Genomic DNA, 12,966 nt, shown 5'->3' on the forward strand with positions numbered 1-12,966 from the left:
CCCTTCTATGTGAATGAACCTAAACATGCCTGCATGCATCTAATGCTAAGGTTGACAACTACATGCTTTTGAATGATGCTTTCTCCAAGTGGGTTAAGAGGATTGACATCTGACTGACCGCTAAGGCTCAGAGACTGACCTACGTAGTTCGTGCCTGACTGTCCCTGGACTGAGGGCTCACAATGGGGTCACGGCGTACGACAAATAATCCTAGAAAAGGTTCTACATCTATACAAATGCTGCACTGATGATCATGCCAATGTGTCATTGTGTACCCCAGTGCAGGGTGCACGTGACACCACTTTAGCAAGCACACATGGATCACACCAGTAGGCCCACTACTACCAAAATGCAGTACTACAGATATCATTTTCTGCGATTCACAGTAGATGGTTTCATACAGAGACCAAGTTATCTCGAATCTCGATGCCTTCATGTCCCATGCTATGAGGATAGCAATTGGCCAGCTTAGAGTATCATCCCATAGACTAAGGATAGAGACTGGCACAGCTAAGTGCATACCCAGAGAGGGCAAGACATGTAGACTCTGTCAGACGGGGGTTGAGTCAGAGGAGCAGGATGTTTGCCAGTGCCCAATCTACTATGAGATCAGAGGAAGATTTCACTGTTTATTCAAAGAGGGCTTTGACCCTTATCCCGGATCATGGAGTACCCAGATCAGAGGTGCCTTGGACTCTTCCTACTGGAGCTCAGCTAACACAGAGTCACTACTAAGACATCCTCGCCCCCAACAGGCCTCCTCTCAGCTTACCATCACCAGTTTTTTCCAGCCTAGAGGGGTGGATAAGGAGGCACTAGAGCCTATCACAACGGATACGCGAGCCTATACCACAATGCCCCCTCGCAGCAAGCCCATGGGAGTCGCATCAGATCGGCCACACACACTCGAGAGAGCTAGATGCCCTCGTCCCGTGTCAGACCCCAACCAGCCCGGATTCAAGAGATCTGGGCTTGCCATCACAGCTTTATCTTCACAACAAACTATCGACATCTCTAGCCTACTTGTATCACCCATGATGGACATCCTGGATGGGCCCTTGCCTGGCATACAGGGTTGATTGACTATTTTTATTCAACTCTCCCATATCCCATCACTTATTGTACCTTATACCTCCCATAGTAGGATCTAGAATTTTTCATCTTGTATAATCTCAGAGTCTGAGATCTCAGCTTTCACTTTTCACTTTTAGTTTATTGTTGCTTTTTCTTATTTCATCCATGACGAGATTTCATGGACACTATGTACACATCATTTGGTCTCATAGACCCTTTGGGTCTTTTGAAGATGTTAATATAACTCTCTCTCTCTCTCTCTCTCTCTCTCTCAATGCCTCACCCAATGCAAGAATCAAGAGTTCTATGCTCGGAAAGAGGATAAGTTATACCGACTTTTCTTAGGGCTGAACTGCAAAGAGGCCTTGAGGAAACTCTGAGAACATAGCCCCCCCACACATATCCCCGCCCCACCACCTCCTCCTCCTTCACAAATGGCATGGTCCTCAACGCCATCCATAGATTACGTAATGGGTGAACCCAGGATCACAAGGGACTCATTACTATACTGAGTACATCTCACATGCCAATGATACCCTAGCGCCCCTACTAGCCTACATGTTCAACAAAGCCCTTTATGAAGGATTTCCACCCTCTTGGTCCACTAAAACCATCACCCCCATCCTCAAAGCTGGAGATCACTTAATCCTAATAATTACATGACGATCATGATTGGCCACACATTGGCCAAACTCTACAAATTGATGCTAGAGGAGGCGGAGCTTAGCTCATGTGGGATGTAGAACCTCAAGACAGGCACACTTTCGAAGGAGTTACTCTACCCTTGACCACATCTTCAACCTTTGTGCCGTCATCGAGGAGGGAAGAGCACGATATCAAAGGATTTACTGGTGCTTTGTGGATTTCCACAAAGCTTTTGATACTGTACCCCAAGCCCGCCTCCTACACCGTCTACAAGAGATAGGAGTCCCATTTGACATGGTTTGCAGCATCACCCTCTGAGAGTCTGTCACTGGACGAGTGAGAGGTACATCGCAAGAGATGGCATCATCCTCCTTTCAAATTCAGCCGAGGGGCTTCAGAGACATTTGGATGCCTTACAGGACTTCTGCACTCAGCGGGACAGCCCCGATGGTAGTGGATGTACCCTTACAACTAGTCACATACCTCCATCACATCAATCGCATGGATCCCCGCTTGTCCTAGAGTCCTCAAGACAGCTAGCAGTTGAGGGCCACCCTCGAGTATGGTATGCCCGAGTTTCCACTTGGTTCTTAGGATATGAACTCCGCATGGACCGCCTCCCACCCCTTCAATACAGTTTGGCCTCCCCTTTTCTCTAGCTCTCTCATGAGGACACAAACCAGATTATCCAATTAGATCTTCTTAGTCTCTACAACCACTGCACATAGATCACACCCTCGGAGCTCCCACCGAAGATGTACTTTTACAAAGATCACTTCCTCACGCTCATGAGGATGGATTCATCTAGCAACCGGGCTACCTCAATGTTCACATGTCCCACGCCATGTGGATTGCGATTAGCTACATACACGTTTCATCCCACCACCATGCGGATTGCGATTAGCTACATACAGGTTTCATCCCACCGCCTCAGAGTGGAGATAGGAAGCGCTCAGCTCGCTTCAAAGCTGGGGAGCTCATACGGAGACCCAAAGAGGAGAGGATCTGCTGATTATGCCCCACAGAGGCTTGAGACAGAGGAGATCACATATGTCGCTGCCCATTATACTATGAAATCTGTGGGAGGTTTCACTTACTGTTCCACGAGGGATTCGGCCCACTCTCCAGGATCATTGACTTCCCAGACCAACGTTGCCTAGGGCTCTTCTTGCTCGAGCTCGGCATACACAGAGACACTTTCTTGAGAGAGATTTGGCCCCAACCACCCCAACCCCTCCCTCCCCAGCCAACTTTCACTAGCTTCTTCTAGACCCCGGACACTCATACAGTGGATCCAGTGGACCCCCCTTGCCCAAGAGGAGTTACCTCGGACCGGGTGTCTACTTTCCAGCGCGCTCGACACCCCAGGCACCCTAGACGTTGGCCACAATCCCCTCATCAACTCCAAATGCAGATGCAGAACATGCTCCATCACCATCGAGCTACCTTTCCACATGACATAGATGAGGGAGACCTCTCGGCCATACTCATTAGCCCCATGCTTGATCTTTTGAAGAGTGGTATACCATCTATAGGGGGCTAATGCTCCTCTCATGTTTCATGTTCCCGGTATTCCATGATGAGATTTCCATGGACAGTTTTGAATCACTCCAATGGGACTTCTGTTTTGTTTCTATTTTATTTTCTGTTCCATGATGAGATATGCTATGGACATTATTGTATCACTTTGGTCTCATAGGCCCATTGGGTCTTTAGTAAACGTTTCATATATCTTTCTTTCTCCAGGATCATTGACTTCCCGGACCAACAGTGCCTGGGGACAGGAGATATTTTGGTCTCAAACAAGGAGCTCGTTCGGTTGAAAAATGTGTTCCCACATGAACTGGAGTGATTACTGAGAAAAATCCCTTGGCATGGAATCAGTTTACTCGCAGTACACCACACAGGCCACTAGGGAGTCTGGAACTTTGAGACTTAAGAGTATTCTTGAGATGTTGAGTAAGTAGAAAAATCGTGTAACATGCCTACATAAGTGTGATCTGATCCATGCTAAGCAAAACTGAGATAAACACTAATCAACTATGCAAACATACAATAGAGAAGACCAGAGATTAATGCTAATAAACCATGCAACCATCCTAGAGAAGGAGACCTAAATTATTCTATATTCCAAAAGATAAATATTTACAATGTGTTCCCAGATCTATCCTCCGCCTCAGAGATGCTTTACCTCTTAAAACTCTGAATGATCTGATATGACCCTCAACCTACCCTTTTTAGTGGCAAGGGCTCGTCGATTGCTAGGGTTGGCTGGTTGGTTAACTAGGCCAACTGTTCATGACTAGATATGATGTAACTAAGAGCTATCCACATTGGCTGATCCTTGGGCACCTTGCTGTATAGTATCCAGTTGCCTAAAACTGCAGCCCACTGGCCCAAACACGGCCTCCGCTTCTCCTACCCAAAAGGAGGTTACACGCAACTGTAACTATTGTCCATACCACCTCTATACCTGCTGTATACATGATCATCTTTTGCAATATACAGTAGATTAAGGCTACATCCCTTATCTCTTTCTTCTCCTGTGTGTTTGCTAGATCATTTGGATTAGTGTTAATCTAATTTTCTTAGCATTAAACGTGTTTAAGTCTTCCACTGTTAGCACTTGTGTGACAAAAGAAGGCATAGGAACAGGCCATCAGATGGTATGTGTCCAATCAAGTTCCTTTCAAAGGGTGGGATCCCCCATTACGCTCCAGGTCTATGTATCATTTTCTGTAACCTTATTTCAAACATTACTCTCCTTTCTTTGATAAGAGCTCTTTTTTCTTCTCAAGCTCTATGCATGAAACCCCTCTCTCTCTCTCTCCCCCAGCATATTTGAGTTTGTATATGTTTGTGATTTGATTTCAATTTCATGTATTCTTTATTATGTCTTGTGACTGGAGTTATCGCGCGTGTGCGTGTGCGTGTGCGTGTGCGTGCGCGTGCGCGTGCGCGTGCGCGTGCGTGTGTGGCGCGCACGTGTGTGTAGAGAGAGAAAGATGAAATTTACTGATGTCTAAGACGGGGGTCTATGAGACCATGATTGTGCATCACAAAGTGCACGATGGCACCTAGAGTAAAACTGACACTAAAAGGGTTAAACTCGTGGGGGGGAAAATAAGCTTGTATGTGAATTGTAGATGGGTATGAACTATGTGTGCACGCACAACAGGTGGATTTTCTAAGCAAAGGAATCAGTGACGGTCTTGCTGCACCACTTATTTAGGAAGCAAAATAGCATACATAAATATCTACAGCGCAGTTATTTACCATTGGCTCTCCTGTAATCTGCTTCTGAAAGAGAGAGAGCAATCGCATGGTCAAGCTCCTCATCTTCTACCTGTTCTCTAGATTTGTAATCCTGCATCATTCTACCATCTTGTAAATATGGAAGCTTTTGATGATAAATACATGTCTAAAAGGATGCTGCCCAACATCAACAAGGTCAAATGACAAATGACAAAACAGTACTAACTCTGTCTAGGCTAGTGTTAACGTCATGGTTGTCATATCTATTCTCATATTCTCCCACTCTGTGATGAGACGAGCCCTTGAAAATTCTCTCAAGCCACTTCATGGGTCTAGACCTTCTTAAGAGTTCGAACTGTGTTCTGCAAGAGATAAGTTGCCAAAGTTATAGCAGATTCGCACTTTTTGATAGAATTTCAATCACCTAGAATCCGCCACACCCTAAAGCCTACTTTGGTGCTACTTAACATGCGGGAAGGAAATAGATAAGTTTTCCAAGAGTAAATAGCTCAAAAAAAATACTACTCTCAAGGCGTGCAGCACACCATAAATAGGCTATACATGTGAATCCCATACAGTGACTAAGAGAGTATGAACCAACACAACAGGTACAACTCTTCCAGAAAAGCAGCAAATTAGCTTCACGACAGTGACTAGCTAAAGAGACTTAACACAGACAAGTACTGCAAGAGGTACTTGGGCAAGCTCCATAGCAATGATTTGGTTTATATATATTTACACAACTCACACCCCTAGTACCACACGAAGTACCATTCTTTGCTAAAAAATGCCTAAGGGCAAGCTCCACACAGTAATGACTAGGTTTAGGCAATACATAATTTGGTCATCCACGTAACACCTTGCAAGCAAAGGCATCAAGCTAGCTCCACTCATAAGTCATCGTCCCTATACAAACACACCCAAGAAGACCCCTCCTTGTGTATGAAAAAAAAAAGGCAATGAGCATTTCATGGATAAACTCAACAGATGCCTCACTAGGCACTTGCAATGATGATCACAAAATGCAGTACCAATTTTCCATTGACCGTGCCTTGGGACAAGCTCCACAAGCGAGTTGCTAGTGGTCAGCAGTACCATTCTACATGATAGCTGCCAATATATGAGCAACATGCTTCTGGATATTTGTTGATCTGTGAAGGGGGGCCATCCTTCTGAATATTTGCCAATCTCAGTAGGACAAGGTTAACTGCCCGGTAAGTTCAGTAGGTGAGGTCTACAAAGGTACCTTTTCTCTTTCCATGTTTTGACTTTTAATCCATTTATGGAACACTCATACTAATGTTTGGTCTCATAGACCCTTCAGGTCTTTTAGACATTAATGAAATCTTCCTTTCTTTCTTTCAAAACTTGGTCGTACCCAATCTGTAGGAGGATCTAGGCCAGGGAAATGCTATGGTTTGCAAAGATAATCCTGCAAGCGAGGATTAATGGACAGAGGGTTTGAAATCATTCTCAACCACTGGATCACACTGAAGCAAGTAGCTTTGGGCAGAATAATCCATGCGAGTGGGATGTCACTTTCGACAACTATATATAACACTGATACAAGCTGCAATGAGATCACTTAAGAGCTGCCATTCTTCCAATCATTTTAAGCATTTTACAAATCCATGGTACCAAAGGCATATATATTAACAATGAAAAATCTGGCAGGAAGACATGCAGTATAAGTGAGTGACAGTTGGTGATACTAGCTACAGAAAGTTCAGCTCCACAGAGCTTCTTTACTTTTTGTTGAGTGTGTAATGTATCATTAGTGATTACTGAGTCCACCAGGTGAGGTTTGAATTCTTTGATAAGAGAGGCAAACCTCTTTGGCTACACGCTGCACAAAGCTTCAGGGCAGCTCAAGGAAGCTAATAACTCACAAAGGGATAGATGAGGATCAATCTAAGCTAATGAGAGTCTTCAAAACCACAGGATTGGGGCACATGATGGAGCTTTAAAAAGCTTATCAGATTATGGATCGGGAAGAATCATGGTATGATTCATGCTGGGATGCAGAAACAAGTGCGATTGGCAGTGGGCTTACCTTACGGGCGCTTCACAATTAGACTGATCTGCTTGACAATTTCGTAGAAGAGGACGCGATCTGCTGATGGGTGTTAAGACATGAGACTTGTGAGAGGTAATTTGGGGAGAGAGAGAGAGAGAGGAGGAGGAGGAGGAGGAGGTGGGAGGGAGATGAGCTTAGAATAGGCAAACGAGCTTGACCACTTTTAGCTTTTTTCACACCCAGCTCATTTTCCTGGTAGTTGCTGATGTGGAAAGCCTGAACACATTTGTCACGCAAGGTTTGAACTTCTAAATTTCAATTGCTCCAATGTGCTTAGCCCACCTTGAAGGGCCTTTACACACCACAAGTTCCCCTTGGACCTCCCAATCCATCATCGATGCCTGGAACCAACAATCGAACACTCCTCACCGACTCCTCGACTGCTAAAATCCCACCCACAAATGTGGGCGGTGCTTGCTCCTTTCATGACTAAAATCCAACAACTCACGATGGCTTCCCTCCTTCCATGATGGCCTAGAATAGGTATCGATCGGGTCATTCTTCATGGAAGCTTCCGACTATACCTCTGTCTAATTTGAATTTGCGAATTCGAATAAATGCAACCTATAGAGTAAGTCATTCCAATAATGTACGTATCATATGGACTGCATAGAATAGACAAGAACAATACCACCACATAAATATCACATGCAACCCATTCCAACAATGTACAGACTATCCAAACAATGTGTAAAATATCATTCACAGCATGTACATTAACCAATTTTACAAAGCACATTTACAGCCACACAAGCGGACCATCTAGGCCATTGCTTTACTATTACCATTGCTTCCTACTTCACCAACAACAATGGGACCCCTCAACAAAATATCTTCACCATAGAACCCCACATTCCACTCTCAAGAATAATCAAGAAGTTCTCCATTAGCCTCGCAAGTCTATTTGAATTATTTCATTCACCTCCCTCAATGGTTTCAACTTCAGTCTCGCAGCTACGTCAAGAGTCTAAATGAATAGCCTTCATGCACTTCATTATATATGTGCTTATAAGAGAACTTAAAAATAAAAAAGAACATTAAGTTATATTTATAAGGGTAGTGTAATAGTCCATGCCTTCCCTAAAAGCATATTATCTACTTAAACAGTTGAAATAATAATTAACAACAATATGATGTAGAAGAGCATGCTAAGTGCACACCATAATGGAGATGAAACTAACCTCCCCCTCTCCCCCATAAAAGACACAAACCCCTCTTCCGTTTGGGTGTCTTGTATCACAACAATCCTTTTTGTAATCTTTTGTTATGGAGTATTTTTCTTCTTATGTTATGTTAAGATATTTAATGCATGCACCCTTGTTTTTTTGAATTGCAAGCTTACTTAAATACTTGGAGAAAAGATTCATGTTTCACTTGTATTAGAGCAAAGGCCAAGTACAATAGGACACATCCTTGAAAGCTTGAAGTTTAAAATTATTTTTGGAGTTTAAAACTAAAGAGCAGGTAAGCCTAAACTCTCATGTGTTTTGATGTTTTGAAATTTAACATACATATATATAAAAAACCTCCAAGATTGTAACCATGGAAGGTACATGAGTCTTCTTGATTTGTGGCTAAAGAGAGGTTGGAAGTTCAAGCACACGGGTATAAGGTGTTGTTTGGTGTGTAAAAACAATAACCAAAGGTCAAAGACATCACTCAAGATTAAAGGGAAGCAAACTTTTATGAAAACCACTAATAAAAATAAATAAATAAATCCATGTAAAACCATTCTACATGCAAGAAAACAACGCTTCTCTAGCCAAAAATGATTTTCTCCTTCTCTTCACTAAATTCAACAATAAACAAGATGATGATGAATGGTCAAAATTTTTGACACGGGATCACAAAGAATTATTCGTCTCGTGATACTTATCGGCACGCAACACCATACTTTCACTCCTAACATCCATTTTTGACAAATCCTGGCACATCAAAATATCAGATGATCTAACAATCAGTGAGATTGATGAAGAATTTCTTACTCATTCTACTACCTTAAATCTAAGTTACCATTTGAAAATGTGTTTGTATCTAATCATACTCGTATTGTTAGAAGATTATAAAATTTGCTATTGTTAACATTATTATCAATTTCGAATTTTCATTTTTGTAGCAAGCAACTCATCAATTTACGGTAAGACTCTCCTACTTTAATATCAATAATCAGTTTACATTTATTTTATGATGTCAAGTTTTATTTAAATAGTTATTTTTCAAATCTATTTGCAATTGCAACTTTAAAATAAAATCTAGATGTTGTTTTTTATCTCTTCATAAATATTTGATTCTAATAAAAGTTTGTACTTCATATTCATAGAAAGTATATAGACTCATGCTTAATAAATATGTTTTCGGAGTATCAAATTATTTTTTTGGAATATTTCAACGATGCTGACAACACAAATGAGATATGCACTTTTTGACTATGTTCTCATTATAAATATTTGTTCTTTCTCAAGTTTAGTTATGGAAGATTTACCACAACATTCCACAATCCAAGAACAAATCAACTCTCTTGCGAGTTCTTATATAAAGAACGAGAACTTTAAGAGAAATCAGAAAGTTTTAAAATGATTGAGCAGAAGCAATAAGAATCAAATAAGAAAAGTTAACAAATCTAAGCAAATAGACATGCATAACCTGATTACCAACAAAAAGTCCAAGAAAATTACAGATGTTGTCAAAGGGACATTATGCTAAAAGTTGTTTGATGAAAGAAGAGAGCAAGTTCTTTCTTGCATGTATAGCCAATGGGACAAATATCTCAAGCAAGAGGATAACATCACCGAAAAACTATCAAACGACAGAGGTACATACTCGAATCTTTTTGTTAACAATTCATATTTGTTTTGACATTTTTTATATCATTTCTAGACCATCAAGACTTAGAAACCTTAGCAACCCATAGTTCAAAGGTTAAGATTTGGTCAAATTGAGTAATTAAAGAAACAATTACATTTTATTCTGATAAGTATAACAAGAGATTAATAATTCAAGAATTATAAACACTCAATAAGAAATTATAAATTTTTAATTCAAGTAGTTGCATCTATCTCAAGACATTCTAATTTTAATTTGACTCAAGTCCATCTCAACCTCTATAAGAAGATTTAGAAAAAAGGCTGATTATTGAGAAATATGTTTTAAGATAAAGAAAATTTGTGTCGGAATTTAAGTTTCAGAGAGAACTGGTCAGTCCACCTTAAATTTCTATTCTGAAGAAGGAGTGATATGTGAAGCTAATCTGGTGGTATTTGTGGTACGGGACACTTAGACTTGTTTCACATATGTTCATTTGATTGGATCGTTGCATGTTTACATTATATGTTGATTAAGTTTTCCATACCAATCATGAAGCCATCATCTCATGAATGTATGTTTACATTATATGTTGCATGTTTACATTATATGTTGATTAAGTTTTCCACACCAATCATGAAGCCATCCTCTCATGAATTTATGCAACTGAGGTCAGTTGCAACCCAAGCAAGATAGAGTTATATTGTTTATTTTATATCGAGGATGCTCGTGTGTGCTGTGCCAGTGGGTACATGTGATTGGATATTATGGTTGCCTATTTCTCATGATAGTATTGGGATTGGTTAATTTGTTCAATTGATTATTTAACTAACGTGGATTATGTCTATAAGTATAGGTAGTGAGATGTGTGAGCGTACTGATTGAGGTGTCGCACTATACGAGGGTGTGCCGATTGAGGTGTCGTCTCGTACAGATGGTGGACTAAGCATTGGTGTGAAGACAAAGATTATGTGCTAAATTATTTTTATATTAACATTGATTTGGAGCCAATTATGTGGCTAAATTTTATGTGCGTATATGCACAAGGTTATTTTATGTGCGTATGTGCACAATGTTATTTAATGTGCATGTGTGTGTAAGTAGTTGTGTATGTATAAGTCCATTTGATTTATTGTTGGGCAAAGGTTTTATAATGAAGTAGATTTGGTATGCACATGCACGTGGGGAATGGGGCTTAGGCACTTGGGCTTAGGGTCATTTACATGTGTACTTTTGGAGGCCTTGGGCTATATTAGGCATAGGGCTCATGGACATTGTAACCTTTTTGATGATCTTTTACTCTATAGACATCTTGTCTTCTTGGAGCTTATGCCCAAGCTTTACCTTAATGTAGAAGACAATGCAAATTTTTGTGTATTTGATGCAAATATAGAGTATGGCCCTACTGGGAATTGAACCCAGTCCACTGGTGTGAGAGCCAGTGTGCCCCATACACCATAGGGTTCCCTAACCTGCGTACTAGCATCTTGAAAAAGCAAATATAATTGAAGGAAAAGCAAGATTATATCAAATGCTTCAACAAAACAACAAAGTGCATGATGCAAATGTAGTGATTATGTACAAGTACAATGAGCAATGCAAAGTGCAAATGCAAAATCTGGGGGTTATTACAATGTAAGAGGCTTGGTAAAGACCAGCAATTCCAGTGAGTTTTCACAAAGAATCTACATGATGATGCATTACCTAGCTTTTTGAGGAAGCAAAGACTCATCTATGTAAAGACTCATCTATGTCTTGTTGGAGCCAAGAAAGCCACACAGCAGGACTTGTGATAGAGAAGGTGTTCAAGATCACATGTCTGGCTTATGCCTTTGATCTCAGCAGCTCCCTAGGTTGGGCAAAGATAACACCTTCAGAAAAGCAAGCAAAAATGCATGTTGTTTTAATAAAGAGAGCCATGCAGTTATTCAACATTAGGCAAAGTTCTTCGCTCAAAACTAAGTAAGTATATGCAGCATAAACTTCTACCATAATCTTTCGTGCAGATTTAGGATCTCTAACTTCTACCACAAGCTTTCGTGTAGATTTGTGAGCCTCTAGAAGCTGATCGTTCAGCTAAACGTTCAGCTAAAATGTAGCAATATGCAAATAGAGCCTAGGCTTAGATGTTGCGGATGCATCTGATCAGAGCTAAGCATAGGTTTAACAAATATTTTTTTTTAAGAGAAAAAAAACATTTAACACTAGTTGCTCTTAGCTTAGCTCGACATCATAGAGCTCTTAGCATGAGAAAAAAAAAAGAAAAAAAGAAGAGAAGAGAATAACTAGCTGTCGCCAACGTGTGGGAAAGAAGGAGGGAGGAGATTAAAAAAGAGCACAAACGATGTTATATTGAGCCTAGGCTCCTTCCACACCCTTGCGATTCTTTGTCCCCGCTACCTTTTGGCCCATCCATATTTTGTCCAGCTTTTACCTCTTCACGCATATTTGGACCTTAGGGAGATTTACGTACCTTTGGATTTGTTTGGGCTTGTTCATATGCCCGTGCACATTGTGTGTTTTGTTCACACGATTTATGCTTTTATGGGCTTGTTTATGTGCATTGACGCACTATTTGGGTTCATTCACAAGCCTTGAGCTTCCTTGGTGATTTTTTACGTGTGCGAGGTATGTCACACGTGTTGATGCATTATTTGTTTATGCTCATTGACGCACTATTTGGGTTCATTCACAAGCCTTGAGCTTCCTTGGTGATTTGGGTTCATTGATCCCACCATTTGGGTTCATTCACAAGCCTTGAGCTTCCTTGGTGATTTGGGTTCATTGCTCACCATTTGGGTTCATTCACAAGCCTTGAGCTTCCTTGGTGATTTGGGTTCATTGACGCCCTATTTGGGTTCATTCACAAGCCTTGAGCTTCCTTGGTGATTTGGGTTCATTGACGCCCTATTTGGGTTCATTCACACGCCTTGAGCTTCCTTGGTGATTTTTCACGTGTGCGACGTGTGTCACACATGTTAATGCATTATTTGGGCTTGTTCATGCACGATGATCATTTTGTACATTGTTAGCCTTGATTCATGAATTATTTGGGCTCGTTCATGCGCGGTGTGCCGTTTTTGCATTGTTAGCCTTGATTCACACACACTTTG

General features: G+C 41.0%; 1 protein-coding gene across 1 annotated transcript in view; it reads right to left on the bottom strand.

Annotated features, from left to right (window-relative positions):
* Positions 1 to 7,502, bottom strand: part of LOC147623814 (LIM domain-containing protein HDR3-like) — a 39,908-nt gene extending 32,406 nt beyond the window's left edge. Inside the window, exons 1-3 of the mRNA XM_086820441.1 lie at positions 7,028 to 7,502; positions 5,201 to 5,336; positions 4,996 to 5,086 (exon numbers count right to left, since the gene is read on the bottom strand). Of these exons, the coding sequence (XP_086676567.1) occupies positions 4,996 to 5,086; positions 5,201 to 5,302 (193 nt within the window). The 5' untranslated portion in view covers positions 5,303 to 5,336; positions 7,028 to 7,502. The remainder of the gene's footprint in view (positions 1 to 4,995; positions 5,087 to 5,200; positions 5,337 to 7,027) is intronic.
* Positions 7,503 to 12,966: the final 5,464 nt, after the last annotated feature.

The sequence above is a fragment of the Cibotium barometz genome, chromosome 26 (assembly GCF_041138505.1).
Source record: "Cibotium barometz isolate CiBa-2024 chromosome 26, ASM4113850v1, whole genome shotgun sequence".
Taxonomy (NCBI): Eukaryota; Viridiplantae; Streptophyta; class Polypodiopsida; order Cyatheales; family Cibotiaceae; genus Cibotium; species Cibotium barometz.